At 47.5% G+C, this 17,650-nt stretch overlaps 1 protein-coding gene across 5 annotated transcripts in view; it reads right to left on the minus strand.

Moving 5' to 3' along the window:
• Cdk5rap2 (CDK5 regulatory subunit associated protein 2) overlaps nt 1-17,650 on the minus strand; it is a 185,962-nt gene that overhangs the window by 11,085 nt on the left and 157,227 nt on the right. For 4 of the 5 annotated variants that reach the window (XM_071600877.1, XM_027945288.2, XM_071600875.1 and 1 more), the window contains 8 exons: nt 14,035-14,154; nt 10,299-10,415; nt 8,264-8,432; nt 7,208-7,332; nt 5,876-6,121; nt 3,756-3,830; nt 3,327-3,586; nt 502-645 (listed from right to left, as the gene is read on the minus strand). In XM_071600877.1, coding sequence (XP_071456978.1) covers nt 502-645; nt 3,327-3,586; nt 3,756-3,830; nt 5,876-6,121; nt 7,208-7,332; nt 8,264-8,432; nt 10,299-10,415; nt 14,035-14,154 — 1,256 coding nt within the window. The remainder of the gene's footprint in view (nt 1-501; nt 646-3,326; nt 3,587-3,755; nt 3,831-5,875; nt 6,122-7,207; nt 7,333-8,263; nt 8,433-10,298; nt 10,416-14,034; nt 14,155-17,650) is intronic. The other variant, XM_071600876.1, reaches the window with a different exon arrangement.

Raw genomic sequence — 17,650 nt, forward strand, 5'->3', positions numbered from 1 at the left:
GCAGTTAGGCAGATTTGAAAAAGGCCTACTCATATCAAGAAAAGCCATTAATGGGAGTGGAGGGTGCAGGCAAAGGCATATAATGTGAAAGGGACTATGAAGAGAGAACCCGCAGGCCCATGAGAACAAGCCAGAACTCAATGCCTACAAAATGAAAGAATAGCTCCGGGTTCAGTCCTTATGTTTCAAACCAGCTCTGTAACCCTGATGAAGCACTCAATGCCTGGGCCCCAGTTCCTCGTATATGGAGTGTAGACAGGATCCCACTCAACACTCATGTGCTGGACGTGGGCAGCCGCTGCAGGCTGAACTCTCGGGTGCTGGAGGTCAGTCAGCAGCCCAGACACAGCAAAAACATAACCAACCTGGTGCCTTTCCTCCCTTTGACACTTCCCCGCACCAAATGAGAGCCACTGGGGCTACTCCTGGGCTGGGCTAAGGAAGGGACTGAGACACAGGCCCAGGGGCATCCTTGAACCTCTGAAGAATGTCACCACCTACCTGCCCACAGTGAAGGGTACACTGGCCATCTGTGGGGAGTGAGACTCTCCAAAGGAGCTTCAGCAACCTCGAGGCCTCTTCTAGGATCAGCCTGGCCGTGCTCACGCTGGAGACAAACTTGCTCAGGGGCACCAAGTGCAGACCCTACATGGGGTCAGGGATGAGAGAGCTGTTACGTGTGGTCCTGAGATCATGGACAGCAAGCTCTGACAGGCAGCATAAATCTCCAGGCTGCAGGGCTTCACCGGGTTTTTTGTGGTGAGGAGGAAATAAAATGTCATGTATGCTGCAGCCCCCGGAGATGCTCCAGAGCAAACGACACCGACAGCAAGTGCAGCGACAGGGACAGTTTGGCATCAGCTGCACTGGTCTGGGAACAGTGCTGGGTACTTTTGAAGTCTCTCACCCTCACTGTCAGCAGAAGGAAAATCACATGGGAGAGTCAAGGGCATGAGAAAACAAGAATGTGATCAGAAATGGAAAAACACAAAAAAGAAAAGAAAATACAGCATGTCTTTACAAGAAATGAATATAAAAATAAAACCATGTATACTTTTTTAGTTATCAAATTAACAAAAAATCATTATAAATAAAAATACTCAACGAAGACAAGTGTGGGTGCTGAGATGGGTACTCAAACAGATGTGATCCTTTGGGAAGCAATGTAGCAATGGTTATCAAGAGCCCTAAAAAGTGTACACGTTTTGAACCAGTAACTTCATTTCGTACCTAATCAAAAATACAATTTAAAATAATAAAAACTGTTTCTGAATGAGGATGCTTGCCAGTCACAATTATATGTCCAACAAACAGTGCAAGTGAAAATAAGTGAAGGTCCAGCCACACATGGGCTGATATGGCCGCCAATAAAAGTCAAGGGTGAGGAAAAACCGAATGAGATGGAAAAAGCATCAACCCCTTGTTAGTGAAACATGTGGAACTCACAGTTATGTGTAGGTCTGATAAACTTTTGAATGTCCTAAAAGTACACATTAAAATTGAAGGTGCTGACCTTCAGGGGTAGTGTATTAATAAATGTTTTTATGCTTTTCTATAATTTCTAGCTTTTGTGCAATAAAAATTTCAATCAGAAAAGAAAAAGCATCTTATTAATATTTATTAATTTATTCAACAAATATTCAGCAAGCACATTGGTCTTGTACCAGGTGATGGAAAAAGTTAAATAAAGCAGCCCCTCTCCCTGTTCTCCAAGAGTTCATCTGTCTAATAGAACATAAAAGGCAAAATTGATTTTTATAATACAACAAAATAAAAAAGTCAAATCAGGTATGGGGAAGCAGGGGGCTCAGGCATCTCCAGTAAAGACCCAGGAAGAGAGATCAGGAATGTGACCCAAGCTTGGGGTCTGGTCCAGCTTGCGGGTGGGGGTGTACCTGTCCCCAAGCCTTGGAGGAGGCGAGTAAGGAAGCACATGCCCAACAGCTGGGTCTAGACAAAAAGCAACAAGTCGGGGAAGAGTCCAGCGGGATGGGGTGCGGGAAGAGGGAGGTAAAAGAGGCTGAGGGGGTCCCAGGACAGAGGGAACCTGGGCTGGAGACAGGCTGTGGAAAGCAGGCGGGGATGGCGCATAAGCCTAGCCTACTCAGAGTAGGACACATTGCAGGAGAGGGAACATGCCATTGGGCAGGCAGGCAGAAGTTAGCAGCTTCTGCACAGGTAAGTCTGGTGACTAATGCTGTCCTACAATGTGGGAAGCGAGCACCCTGGAGGACAGGGAGCTGAGTTCAGATGTGAACCTCTCCAAGCTACTTCTCAGTATCTCTAAAGTGGGCATGACATCACTGCTTCCCAGGGTTGTGGTGAGGAAATAAAATGTCATAAGGAAAGCTATGGGGGAAGAGATGGAGATGCCAACCGTCCTGGGTTGGATGTAGGGTTTCTCAAACTGGCAAGCTCATCACGAGGCAGTTGTAGAAATTATGGTGTGGTGTGGCGCAGTATGACATGGTATGGTGTGTGGTGTAGCGCAGTATGATGTGGTGTGGTGTGTGGTGTGGTGCAGTATGACGTGGTGTGGCGTAGTATGGTATGTGGCACGATACTGGGGTATGGTGTGCCATGGTATGGTATGGTACAGTATGGTGTGGCGTGACACCAGGGGATGGTGTGGTGTGATATGGTGTAGTATGGTATGACACTGGGGGACAAGTGTGATACAGTGGAGTGTGGCGTGACTCCGGGGGATGATGTGGCATGGTGTGGTGTGATGTGGTGTGGTGGGACACTGGGGACGCAGTGTGATATAGTGTGGTGTGGCGTGACACTGGGAGATGATGTGGCCTGGTGTAGTGTGACACTGGGGGATGGCATGTTGTGATATGGCATAGTGTGGTATGACACTGGGAGACAGTGAGGTATGAGCTGGGGAGGTGTGGGGTGGGCTAGCATGGTATGGTAAGTGCAGTAAAGTGGGGTCTGCCTCAAGAGGATGAGGCCCTCCATCTTCTCCACAGGATCCTCAGAACCCGAGCACACCGGGTGGCTGGACATAGGGATGAACAGCTGGACACACAGAGGGACAGAAGACTGGATGAGAATCGACAGACAGGCCGACATGGGCACAGAGCAGCAGATCCCTATGAAGTAGCCACAATAACGCAGGGTACAAACCTCAACCAGATGTCTTCCCGCAGCCACCAACACAGAACCTGACTCTGACCTTTCTTGACCGACACCTTCTGGTCCCTCTTTTTAGAGCCCTACTGAGGACAACTGTGCACTTGCCTCCAAGCACCCTCAGTCAGTCCTTCCCACTCACTGCCCCAGTGAGCACCTCCCTTCCCCTACTCTACCAGCCAGATTACCTTTGTCCTCAGCTCTTGACCCATGGGGCTGGAAGCCTCTTGGGTTTGCATGTCCATCTCAGCAAGGAGCCTCTGTCCTTGGTGGATCTGCTCACACAACGCATCATAGTCCTCGATCAGGCCCAGGATGTGGCGGCCACTCCTGCTGGCCCACAGGCGAGCAGCCATGCGGGGCAGGCAAGGGGTGCTGGTTACAGAGCTGCCACTGATGCAGGAGAAGGAGTCTATGTCATTTCCAGAGAGTGGAGGAGTCTCTGAAGCTGCAAAATGAGAAGTGGAACATCAATCTACTTGGTAGCACCCTGTGTTCAGAGCTTACATGCTGATCCCCAAACACCTAGTTGGGACCAGGGACCCCCTTTGATTCAATTTAAAAATACCACTGTCACACCCCATGCTGCTTCAGTTACTCAGACTTCAATTTTGTACCTGACTTTGGCATCACAGCCCAAGTGGACTCAAGGTCAGAGGAATTACTGCTTGCCAGGGGACATTTGTTATCATCTGTAACATGCAAAACAAGAGAAGGAAATAAACTGTTTCACTGCCTTCCATAATTGAGGAAGAAGTGACTGAGAGTACAGTGTCTCATCCAAACACATTTGTTCAGAAACACAGCATTCATTCAAATTCTCCCTGGACATCAGTCCTACTGGACCTGGTCAGGACAACAGAGAAAGAGTGACTGGGCCCAGCCCCTTCCTGGGAAAACCCTCTTGTCAGACAAGAAACAGGCAGTTTTGTCTCGGTGTGCTCAGGATGGAGGAGGGAAGCACAGGGCTGTGGGTGCCGGGGGATGGTGCTGACCCCAGCATGGCTTCCCAAAGGCTGACACCTGTGTTATGTTTCAAGACCACTGTGACTGATCCCTGGGAAGGAGGGGAAAAAATGCCAGGCAGAGGGGGGAGCAGGCAGTTACAAGCTCACAAGGATGTGAACTGTCATTCGGGGAGAAATAAGCAGGTCCTGTGGCCAAGGCCCTGATGCCGGGAAGACACAGGAGGGTGCAAGGCCAGAACCAGGAGGGCTGTGGGACCTACTCAGGGGCATCAGGCTGGGCAGCGCCTGGCTGAGATCTCAGTTTGGTCCTGGAGGAGAAAGCTTGAAGGCTGCTGCAGTAACCTGAGAGAGAGGGAGCGGCCTGCAGAATATGGGGGTGACACATTTCAAACACCGTAAGAAGGCAAAATCAACAGGTGCTCAAGACGATCTGAGCAACACTTTATAACTTGGAAAGCACTTTTACATCCGGAAAGCTATTAAGCTCTCAAAAGCCTAACAGGCAGGCTGGCACTGTAATTCAGACTTCACGGAAAAGGAGGCCACAGGGCAGCATAACCCAGCAAGGTTGGTGTCTAGGCCTCAGGATTCCCCATCCATGCTTCCTCCATCCCTGCCAAGGGTGCACTGTGGTTTCCAGGCCCAGGAAGCCAGGAGGTCAGCTCCACGAAGTCAGCCCCTGGGGAGAATCACTTTAATCCAAGACCACAGCCCTGGGTTCCATCCCCAGCACTGCTAAAAAAAACAAAAACAAAATGTACAAAAAAGCCCCCAAACAGAAAAATGGTACAAAAAACAATTTGAACAATATAAACTCAAGCCTGTTTCTGATTAACAAATGATGAAAAATATACAAAGAATTCTTTTCCCAACCTTTCTTCCTTATATTGTTACATCATCTTTTTGGTTAAAGTTTTAAGATCCTTATCAAGGAGAAATCAATGAACCAATCAATGACGGTGCTAAAGCTGACTGGGTTCTCCTTAAGACATCTGAACTTTCAAAATTAAAGGCAATAGACTTGATTCTCAATCCAAGTGATGAGAAACTTTTGCACAATCCTTGTCTATAAAGCATGTCAATATTCCTCGCTCCACTGAACACGCACATTCACCTTATGGGCATCAGAATGACAATCTCCAGGCACCTGAGGCTCGAGGTCGGGTGGGGTCAGGAACAGCTCTGGACTGAGAGCTGAAATGAATAGTGCCATGTCACTCTCAGCTCCAATTCCTTTGTCTACACAGTAAAAGGGATGGCCTGGTCAGGGGCACTGAGTCGACCACTTGCTGGTTTGTCCTGGGTTCGGCTGGGCTGGGGCAGGAATGTCTGTCTGGTCCTCTCTCTGCTCCCCTCACAAACTCTCCAGGGCTGACAGGCCACCAGCAAATGCAAAACAGGCCCAGGTGTTCCCTACCAGGAGGCTTCCCAGACCTAGAGGGCACTGCAAATCAGAGTAAGAGGCTGGGTTCTCTTTGAAGGGTAACAAGAGGACTAAAAAGGCCTCAGGCTCCGAGTGGCATAGGCAGGACGAAATAGATACGAGGGAAGAAAACTGGAGGCCATCAGGGTGGCTGGAAGCCCAAGCTCCACTTCCAGAGAACCAAGACACCCAGAGTATGCCATTGTGCCAGAGGTAACAGTTAATTAGCGGTCAGGCACCCGGCTCCGAGGGTGCAGTGAATCTACTGTCTATGGAAGGACATCTCCGTGGGCAGGGGCATCACTCAGAAGTTCACACATAATACACAGATGTGCAGATGCCATACCGTGTTTGTCTAGCTGTAGGGTCCAATCGGGGACACCCGGGGCTTGGACAGCCAGACTGAGGTCTCCTTCCTGGGCCTTCTTCTCCCCCTGTGCCAGCTGCTCCTCCAGCTTGCTCTGTAAGGTGCTATTGGTTTTGATGCCACCTTCCAACTGTGCCCGCAGAGCCTGGATCTCTGTCAGGAGGTCGTGCAGGTCACTGAGAAGCTCCTGCCCCTTCCAGCCTTCTGGTGCCTCTGCTCCAGTCTCTGTGGACATGTGCAGAGGGAAGTCTTGACATCTTCCACAAATAAAGGGTCAGCCATCAAAGGAACTCAATGGCATTTTCAATCCGCACACCACCATCGACCCCCCCCCCCTTACTGAGAACTAGGTACAATTTAAAATAACAACTCGACTTTAAAAACAAAAATATTGGCTGACTTAATTGCTGCTATTCCACAGGCTAAATAAGAGCTGGAAATTAATTTTCACTTCTGGCCATAAAAGCCTAGCAAATTGCACACCAAACCCTGAAATTATGTCTAGTAGTAATAAAATCTATTTGGGCTGGAATTATAGAATGAAAGGGGATGATTTTAAGAGCCACAGTATATTAAAAAGGCACAACAGCAAGAATAAGAGAAGCAACTTGAGAAGAAATGAAAGCTGTGAGATGACCCTTTTCTAGATAAACTTTCAATAGGGAGAAACCATCTGGAAAATTAGTTTAAAAAAATCCCACTACACCTCAAAATTGATTCTGAAACATTAGACCTTATACTTGAGTCACTCTGATCTGGTATCTCTCTTGAAATACAGACAAGACCAGGGCCAACAAGGTCCAGCACATGGTAGGCACTGTAACTGTTTGCTGAATGAATGGGCAAAAAGAAACACACACTAGCAGGAAACCTGTAATGAAAGTTATTTCTTAAGCGTCTACTGTGTGTCGGGGAGTACTTTATGGCGCTTTAACACATGATCTGCTCAACTTTTACAACTCCACACAGTGGATTTTAACAGACATGTTTCCCAAGGCAGGAATAGGCCCAAAGGGTGAGGTGACCTACTGTAGGACACACGGCCAGGTCGAGGGAGTGACACTCTAGAACTGAGCTGGCAGGATGCCTGAGCCTATGTCCTTCCATGTTTTCTGCTCCTATTTAAGAGAAGTAGGCCAAAGAGCTGGCTTCAAATAAACCACGTTTACCCCCAGGGTCACGCAGAGTCTGATGACAACATCTGGAGAAAGGGCATGGAGCCAGAGCCCCGGCCTGCTGCTCCTGCCACAGGCTGTGCCCGTGAGCTCACAGCTCTGGGACATAAAGAGCCTGGTCCCCAGGGCCCAGTACCTTGCTGTAGCCTCTGGTGCTCCTCGTCCAGCCTCACATACACCTTCAGCTCCACGCGGAGAGACTGGAGCAACTTGTGGTTCTGTGAGAGCAGCTGCTGCCTCCACTTCACCTCCTTCTGTGCCCTGCAACGCCCCCCGTGGGGAGGAGAGGTTAACTGCACTCCAAGGTGGCTTACTCATCCCCCACGCCACTCGGCCAGAAGAGTGAGGACAAAAACAGCATGGTTTAAGAACTGCACTGCAGACTCTGTTTCCCAAGGGCCCCGTGTCCAGCCCTTTACCCTCTTTCCTGTAGTCTTCACAGACACCCTGGAAGGAATGTGCTCTGTAATCCTCGATTCAGAGACAAGAGGAAGCTAAGTTCAAAAGGTTGTGTCCCCTACCCAGGGGTGCACAGCTCAGAGCGGAGCTACGACCTACACCGGGATCGCCTGCCGGCAAAGACAGCGGATTATCTACATCACCACCCAGTGCGGGCAGCCAAGGTGGTGATGGGAGCTCTGAAGGAGCAGGTCACTGCTGGGAGCCAAAACGAACAACTGAAAACATGGGATGTGAGTCTAAGGGGAAAACCGCAAAAGAGGGAGCAATAGGATCCTTTGAAAATGTCACTCCTCTGCTGGGAATGTCCCAGTGGCTTCCTATGCCACTCAGAGTAAAAACCAAAGTCCTTCTACAGCTAGGAGGCCTTATGTGATTCTGGCCACCTCATGCCCTCTGCCCCTACCACGCCCTCTCCTCCAGATGAACAGGCCCCCTGTTTGCCTCGGGCCGGGTGCCCTCTGCCAAACAACTTCCCAAGAGGGTTGCAGTATCACACCCTCCTTGGGGCTCTCCACCCAAAGGGCTCCTTTACAGAGAAGGAAAGATGGAGAACAGCCCGCCCCACCCCTCCTTCTTTAGATGATCATTCCCCATATTTCATGCCCACCAGATATATGGCATGCTTCTGTCCATCCCTGCACATTAGGAGAGAGGCTAGTGTGCCTCACTCTGGGACTGTACCCCCAGAGCCTGGCTGCGGGGGCCATCAGGGCAGGGAACCAGGCCCCACCTGTCCAGCTCCTGGCTCAGCTGCTGGTTGAGCCTGTCCCTCTCGCCGACTTCCTTCCGCAGCCTCTCGTTTTCTCCCCGCACAGAGGCATGCTCCTGCTGCAGGCGCTCCAGGCTCGCCACGTTCCCGGAGAGGGACTCTCGTAATTTTTCATTCTCTTTCTGTTTATCTGCAAACACCAAAAAGTGCCACTGAGAAGGGACACCATTTGTTTTTTTCCAACCTTATTAAGCAGATAGAGCACTTCAGTTCGAGCACTCCAAGAATACAAAAAGGAATGAGATTTAATCTGACATTTATGATTTTGGTGTTCCAATTATCTTATGCATTTTGGGCAGATAAATCTGTCAACATCAAGGCTGCAGATTAAACGTCACTGGCATAAAATGGGCCTGTTTAATTTTCTATTAAATAATGGGCCCTGCAAACCTGGTTACTTTTCTTCCATACAGCACAAATGTGTAGAAACTAGAAAGAAAGAAGCAGGGCCCCAAACTCTGGCGGCAGCAATGGAAAGCGCGCGGCCTTCCCTGCCTCCCAACAGGCCAGCAGAGCTGTGCAGAACGGACCCTCTGTGAGGGCCTCAACTCTCCTGAGGAGCAAAACCCTCCCCAGAGGTGCAGGAGACAAAGAGGCTCAGAGCAGGGTGCTGGGGGCAGGGTGGTGGGTTCAAGGGTTGCTCCTTCATTTACTGACTACAGGACCCTGAGCAAGGGTCTCTACTTCTTTGTGTCTCAGCTTCCTCACATGTGCTATGGTGAAGAAAAGGGTCAGCACAGGGTTTTGTACGCAGGCTGGAGTTGAAAGAACCCATATGGGTGAGGGGTGAGCAGCGGGATGGTGGGATGGTCATGGCACAGCACACTGCACAGGTGTCACATAGCGACCCGCACACACCAACATAGTTAACCTTCACTGCAAACCTCTGAGGGAGGCACTACTGTTCTCCCATCTTACAAGCAGGAAATTGGGGATCAATGAGGTTAACACTTCCCTGCAGCCACACTGCCAGTAAGTGGCAGAGGCAGGCACAGCTGTCCATCATTCCTGGCCAGCCTGTATGCTCCTCACCTCTGAGCAGGGCTGGACCTGCTCTCTCCCTTCCATTTCAAAGGTCCCGGTTCTCTATTCTGAGCTACCCTGGCTAACCCCTCCTCATCCTTCTAGACTAGGCTTTTGATGACCAGTCTCTCAGGGTCCTGTGCTCCCTGCACCGGCTTCATCAGGGCCATTCCTCATGCTGGCCTGCTGTGGGATGTCTGGATGTCTCTCCCATTAGACCACAACAGCCTGAGAGAAGGACCAGGACTCACTGATTTCTGTAATCGGCCCTGACTCAGAACTGGAGTTGGGGGATGTCTGCAGAATGAATGATCTCCAAAGCCCGAACTTCATTTCTAAAACCCAAATCACATCAATATCCTCTGGGGAAAGCAGGTAAGCTGGCCCAAGTTCCAGCCCCATCCACCGTCTAGCTCTGTGACCGCTGGCAGGGCAATTCCCTGGGCCTTCATTTCTTATGTGGAAAACAGGGATACTAATATCTCGTTCCAAAGTTGTTTTAAGCGCTAAAATGTAGCATAAGGCAGGTTCTTAGGAGCTAAGCTCCATATAGAAAGAACTAAAAGAGGGTCTTTTTAAGAACCACTGGATGAAACTTTGCTGATTGTTGGAAATCTCTGGTTGAGTAAACCATTCCCAGCCCCTTTCTCTTCCACCGGGAACCAAGACAAATGAGAGGTGGCTGTGTAGAGGGCATGAGTGACAAGGAAATACAGTAGAGACACTGTGCTGAGGGCTTTATGCAATTTGATTGTCACAACAACCCTATGAGGTATCCCCTAACCTCCCTGTACCACATTTTTCTCAGCCACAACATAGGAATATCTCACAGGACTGTTGTGACAATGACACCCTGTAAAGCTGTCACAGGGCCACAGGACTCAACCTAGGTTGCTCCAACTCCAACACCTGCATTCTTTGCCTGGCATGGAGGCTTTGGGGCCCTGGCTGCAGGAGCTCCTCTGTTTCTTACCTTGAGACCCCTTCAGGAGCATCGCATTGAGCGTCTGGTTCTGCTTCCTCAGGAAATTAATCTCTGAGGTGAGAGAATTGTGCAGCTCTGAACCATAAGCCAAAATGTTTGTAGCCCCTATTAAAACACAAGCAGAAGCACTTCAGGGACCATCTCCAGGTCAGTATGGATAGAACTTCCTGGAAAGGAGTTCTGAACACTGAGGAAACAAAACATGCAGTGAAAATCAGCCCTGAGAAGCATCCAAGTTATTTCAGAGCCCAAAGGGAAATGAGAGTGAGCCTGAAAAGGTGGCAGGAGGGGACCCAGGACTTACCGCCCCTGAGGTGAATGCACCAGGAGCCAGGGCCAGGGTGGGTGAGTGGGTGACAGTCTCAACCTCCCAAAGTGCAAACTCACGCACCCAGGGTCTGCTGGACCTCCACCCTGCTGAACTGCCCCCTTCACCGCTCTCTTACCTGTGCCCTGCCTCAGGGGCAGTACCACACAAGACCCGGCTTGAGCCCAGACACGCTGCTGCTGCTTTCCCAAGATGCCAAGCACCCAAGTGTCTCTCCTGTCCCCACCCTTCAGGCCTCAGGCCTTGCTCTGACCTGGCCGCCCTGCCCTCTGCCCGTGGTGTTGTCATCCTAAATACAATCCTTTCTTGTAATTCTCTGCTCAAAAACCTCTAATGGCCCAGTACTGCAAAAGACAATCAAAACACAAGGTCCAAACTTCCCAGTCTCCTGGCACACTGCACCCCTCTCCATTCAGAACCCTAAGGCCCTTAAATGCAGTGAAACGGGGCCACTTCTGGGCCCTAGGCACACCATATGGTCACACCCCTTGCAGAATGAGGTTCCTTCTTTGCCTGGATGCCCACCACCCTCTTCATCTGACAAAGACACCTTCAACTCTTAGCTAAATTCGCAGTCTCTGAGTGTATGCTATAAAGGTCAGGGTCAAAAGCTAGGCAAACTGTGAGGGAGGCCACTCCTCACTGTGAAGATTTCACCATGCTGTCGTCCACTGCTGAACCCCTACCCTTCTTCTACATCCAGCTTAGATGACACTCCCCATGCCCGGCGCTTCCTTGTCTGCACCACTACAGTGCTCCCATTCTCAGCCCCTCGGGAGAGCACCTGCTACTGTGTGCAGGGCACCTCGTCCACATGGCTTCCATACTGAGTCCACCTGCTACGCTGCAACCCAATGCCAGCCCCTGCTTGCCCAGCTACCCTGCAGCCAGACATGGTCACGGGTCTCTGCTGGCCAACGAGACCTTCAGAGGCTTCAGGGCGGACTTCCCCTTACTGCAAAAGGAAGACAGAGTAAAGACTGAGTCTCTTTCTTTCCATGCTTCAGACACCAACCACAGAGAATGGGAACCTCATAACCACCATAGTTACCACAGACACCATCTCCAAGTGTTGATGTCACTGAGTCATAACCCCTGCCTCAGAACCACTTGCCTCTGGATCTCTTGTGTAAAAAACATAACCCCCATCATTTACACCAGTTTTTATCCATATTTTGTTATCTGCAATGGAAAACACCCTGGTGTACAAGTGATGACCTCTAATGCTCTCACTCCTCATAAGGAAGGACACTGAGCTCTCGAGAGGCGTGTGCCCGCCCCTCTCTGCAGTACAACCTCCTTTCCTGCTAATTTTTCACTGATCAACCTTTTAATTCACAAACATCTCTCTCCACCATCCTTCTCCACTCTCCCCCAGGAACTCTGGTGCTGTTTCAGAGACACCTGGGTTGAACTATGGCTCTGGCTTCTTAATAACCACAAGACCTCAGGCAAGTCACATAAGGTCCCTTAGTCTTCATTAGCACAATAAAAGTGACTGGTACTGTTACAGTTACTGCTATTACCATTTGTAGTAATAGCACGATTAATGATAGGCTGGAGCCAAAACAGGACTGAAGAGTAATATGAATGAGCAGGAAAAACTACCCAGGTCTACAGTGACCCAAGTCAAGGCAGTCGCTTTCCAAAGGAACAGCCAGGCCATGGACCAGTTCCCAATAGTCTAAATCTGAGAGTCAAACCGGAACTAGCAGGGTGCACTTTGAGACCAGGAGGCCAGTTCTTCCTCTGAATGTCACCACTACAGAAAACCTGGATAACGAACAGCACCTGGAAGCTCTGCTGCAGCGGATGTTGGCATGTAGAAACTTCCACCTCAAGGTTGTAAGGACTCCTGCCTTTCTCAAAACTCCTCCCAAGATGAACATTTCACAGCAGGGGAAGGCGGGGCCCCTTTTATTTCTTTGTCTTGTCAGAGACAGTGACAACATGGTGAGAACAGCATGTCTTTCCACCAGCGTAAATACTTTATGAATGCATTTTTGTAAACCTTCCCGTCAGAGGGAATTACTCTCTAGAGCAATTGCCTGCTCCATTGTAGCCGGTGGCCATTTGAGCCCCCAAATAATTCTATAATTGGATTTTCCAGGGAAAATGTAAAACAAAATGAATCTAATTCAGGCATTACCAAGAGTAAATGTGAAGGGCCCAGGCGTGTATTTCTTTCCTGAGTTTGATATGACTAATAACTCATAATCAATTTCCCTGGGGGCCAGAAGGGGAGGAGGCAGTGTGGGGGCGGAGTGAATGGGGGGAAGGAAAGGGAGAAGTAATAGAACCACTGTTTACCTTGAGAACTGGAGCATACAAAGTACTTTTGAAAAGATGTCCTTCTTAACCGATGGCCACAGTGGGTGACTGAGGAAGGATAAGTAGACTAGGGGACAGGGGACTGAGTGCCGCCATCAAGCACTATCTTGAAGTCAGTAATCTCACCTCTAAAAATGGGAATGACATTAGGGTCCATGCTCACCGGACCAGTTTAAATGGTAAACTGGTCAGATTATGAAATAAATAAAATAGTAAATAAGACAAATACTAATGGTGACAGCAGCCACTTAGTGAGTGAGGCACAAGCAGAGCCTACTCAGGGCACTGCTCACCTCATCTTGCAGTGACTCAATTTTGTGAAATAACTGAGACTGGGAGGTGGGGAGGTTGGTGAGCTGCCCAAAGCCATGAAGCAATAAAGAGAGGAGCCAGGATCTCCACCCAGGTTGGGCCTTTCCCAGAACACCAGCTGCTAAGGGTACATTCTTCATGGAATGAGGGCTCTCTCTGCAGAATAAGGACAGAAGTCAACATACACTGTTCAATGAAAAATGGGTCAGAACAGTGGATGCACAGTATGTTAACTTTTGGATGAGAGGGAGAATAAGAATATATATTTGTATTTGCATTCTAAAAATCACTAGAAAGATACAGAAGAAAAACAACAAGAGTGTGGGGCAGGGCAGAGAGGACAGTGTTAACAGGTAGAATGGAAGCGCTAATTTTTGACCTATGTGAAAGTCTTACCTATGGGGAAAATATGTTTAGTGTTCATGGAAGATCATTTCACTCAGAGCTAACCATGGTTATACAGGAATACTGGTGACCTTTTTGATTGGCATGTGAGATTTACCAGACTGCTAAAATGCTGACATTTTTATAATCCGTTATTGACAAAAAGACAAAATATGCCTTGTTCTCCCCTTGCATACCTATCTACATCTCTACAGCTTCCAAAGTCCAGTGAGGGGCCATCCACAATTCAGGAGAATAGGGGTGGCAGGTTTGGGCAGTGATGGAGACATCACTGTCCACAGACTGCTCAGTTGGGCAAATGTGAAGCACTCAGGGTTTGCATTGCCCTGTGAGAAGGTCCTTCCTTACCTTGATCAAACTCAGTCCCTTGCCGTTCCAACTGTTTCCGCAGCTTCTCATTTGTTTTAATAGATTCTTCTAAACGTTTTCTCAAAGTTCGAATTTCCTGTATGTGTTCCATTAGTAAGTCTAGAGGAAGGAAGGGCATTTTTAATTTAAAGTCTGAAGCTCCCAACAAGTTGAATAATTTATAGACTATGCAGGGATCTTGAAATTCCAAACAGTATCGGATGTGTTAAGATAGCAACTGGCAATCCTGCCCTGGGCTTGGGGAGCTGGGCTATTGTCCGTGGCCCACAGACACAGCTCTGTGATGGTTCTCTATGGCCCTCCAATAGGATGCAATTTTACATCACACGAAGAAATTATATTCCATACAATTTTAATGCTAACTCTAATGTAGCCTTTTATTCTTTTCAATATCAAATATTAATTTAAAATCTTCCTTATGGTGAAACCAACAGATCACTTTCAGGCCTGCTTAGATTGCCTGAGAGTTGATTAAACCACCTTCATAATGAATCCAGATATTTTTGAGACTAATTTTTTAAAGAAATGTGTTTATTTGGTTATTACTTATTAATTTAAGACTGAAAAATAAAGCAAAACAATGCCACTGAGAATGGCTACAAGAAGGGTAATCTCAAGAATATACCCTGTTAGTGCAAGTATAAATGCATATGACCTTTTGGGGCTATTTGTATCACTAGCCTCAGAGAAGCTTGTTTCAATGTCTTTTACCAAATAATTCTACTTCTAGGGCTCAATTTCAAGAAATTGCCAGAGATGCTGGCAAGCATTTTCCAGAACACATGAAAATATTCATCTTGGCAGCATGCAACAGTAAAAACTGAAACACCTAAAATTGTTGAATAAACTGTAGTATATTCATTACGATTCAGTATTACATAGCTATTAAAATTGTTATGAAAACTGTATAATACTATATTATGAAAGGGTTATCATTATCATATTATCATGTGAAAATTTTAAAAAACACAAACAAAATTGGCTATTCAACATGATCACAGCTCCATATAAAACCTTCCCAAACAGAAAAGACAAATGTACAAAAGAAGGTGATACACTGAATATTGAAAGTAGTTACCGTAGGATGAGAGATTTTTGATTTTTTAAAAATTCTACATTATGTTTTAAGATAATACTTAATAATAAAGATTTAAATTTCCTGAATTTCCTAAAATGGGCATGTATTATGTTTTCATCCTCTGAAACATCACTTTAACAAAGAAAGGAGGAAGCCCAGTTTCAATCTAGAGATAGGTTTCTAGAGTCAGTGTTTAAAACCTAATCACATTAAGTATCCAAAGGCAAAACTAATGTCTTTAATTCATCAATTAGGGTACACTCAGTATGTCTTAGTAATGTTTGTTTTAAAACATTATACTAATGTTATGACCCAGTTTTAATTCCTCCAAAATGGCTTTCATTTAAAAGTAGCACAATGTTACAGATCTTTTCCTAATTAAATAGTAATTTTGCCATGAATTTGAATGTTTATGAGATGACTTAATTCCCAGACCTTCAGCTATCTGCTATTAATGCCAGAAGTGTGGCAAGTAATTTGGTGGATGCCTGCAGCTCCCAAGGCAGCCCAGCTCTGAAGGACTCCATGTGTACCGCACTCTGACACACCCTGCACTGTACCTCCTGTCCCGGCCCGGTTGCCCTGCAGATCTTCTTCCAGGGCCCAGACAGGCTGGAGGCAGCCAGGACCTTATCGTTTTGACTGCAACCTTCTTCTCTGGTTTACCAAGACTCACTGCTGGCTCTGTGCTGGTAAGTGCTCTGCAGCCATGGATACAAGTCAGCTTCCACTGAGTCTGGCCAGGAACCGAAACAACACTAGGGCTTAAAAAAACACTCCCAGTTGAACTGGACACCATCATTAATTATGCAGCCAAGGTAGAAGGAAACACTACACTGGCCTTCACGAAATGGGAGAAAAACATCTCTTACAATAAATCCTTCTGACAAATGCTACCTCTTTAAAACCATAAATCCTGTAAGAAGCAACTGCCAAAAATAGATAGATAAATAATTACATGTATCATTTTGCCTGGTAGTTCCAATTTAGAGAATTAATGTTAAAAAAAAAATGCCCCCAATAAGGGGAAAGCTTCATGTTCAAAGATACTCCCGGCGGCACTGTTCACAATTGTGAAATTCTGGAAACGGCTGAAACATTCAGCAACAGGGAAACATAAGGAAAACTGCAATTCAGTCATTCAATGGACTATTCTAAAGCCATGAAAAATGACATTATATAACAGCATGTCAGGAAGCTTAGATGCAACTGAATGTGAGAAAAGAAAATATAGTAAATGATCTCTCTCCACAGATTATAAGCATGACAAAATGAAAACCAGATGCAGAGAATAAAAGGCTGGAGACGGGCAGGCCAAGAGGGACAACAGTGGCACATGAGCACGGCTCCAGAGAACACCATCTCCATCCAGGAACTGCCTGGTGATCCACCAAGAGGACACCAGAGAGCCCGGGCATGAATCACCAGAGGAAGAGAGGCCTAACAGCTCCACGATGGAAACAAAACCAGGTAGGGGAGACAGGGCGAAGGGAGAAAGAGGGGGCAGGCAAGAGGAGGAGGGCACCTTCCAGCTCTGCAGCAGGAGGGCTTTAAGGAAGCAGGACCCACATAGTCCACTCGACATTACTTGGGTTGCAAGGCAACAACCTCCTTCCTTCTGCTTCCTCCCTGCTCAATCAAGTCTGCACAAAGGCAGACTAGTGGTCCCAGGGGTTCTTGGAAAGGGACTGAGTCCCACACTGGGTTGATACAGCGCAGAAGAAGGTACACTAAGGCCAGGGAAACAATCTGTAGTCTGACCTAAAAACTAGGGAAAGGCAGGACCTATAGCCAGAAATGACCAGGAGGAATCAACTACTCAGAAACTTACAAAAAAATAGCAGAGGGACACTGGCAGAAATCCCAATAAATGAGGTCCAGATAATTGGCTGCTGGAGGACTCCAGCTGGTTTTTGAGACACACTGAGACTGTACAGATCATGTTCCAGGTATATCTATACCATGTTCCTCTGGGCCCTCAAAGTCTTAGAGGAGCCTCAGAGGCCACCACTGGGCAAAGGCTCCACTGGGTTTCTTTGCCATATTGAATGGGGCCATCCTGTAAAACTGCATATGAAAAAAAAAAAAAAGAGTTCTGTTGTTTACATATGGCTTCAAAAAAAAATTTTTTTTTAATAATGACCTATGTGACCAAGTATCAATAAAGCTTTTAGCAAGAAGGTGCCAGTGTCTGGTTTGTGCTATAGAACTCATGGTGGTACTCTTACCAACCCCCAGAGAAGAAGAGAGATCAGAGACTGTGACAACTAGAATCTATACCACCAAAGGGCTGGAAACCACTGCCTGTGGCCAATACTAGCCCATCTCCATTCTATCAACACAGTTTCATAGGAACACAGCTCTGCCACTCATATCAGGGGCTGCTTGTATGTGTGACAACAGAGCTGAGCAACTGCCACAGGGCCCTTGACCCTGCAAAGCCTAAAACATCTTCTTCCTGCCCCTTTGTAGGAAGTTTGATGGCCAGTCTATCTGGTCTGGTCTATATAATCCTTG

This window comes from Marmota flaviventris, chromosome 13, assembly GCF_047511675.1.
Source record: "Marmota flaviventris isolate mMarFla1 chromosome 13, mMarFla1.hap1, whole genome shotgun sequence".
Lineage (NCBI taxonomy): Eukaryota > Metazoa > Chordata > Mammalia > Rodentia > Sciuridae > Marmota > Marmota flaviventris.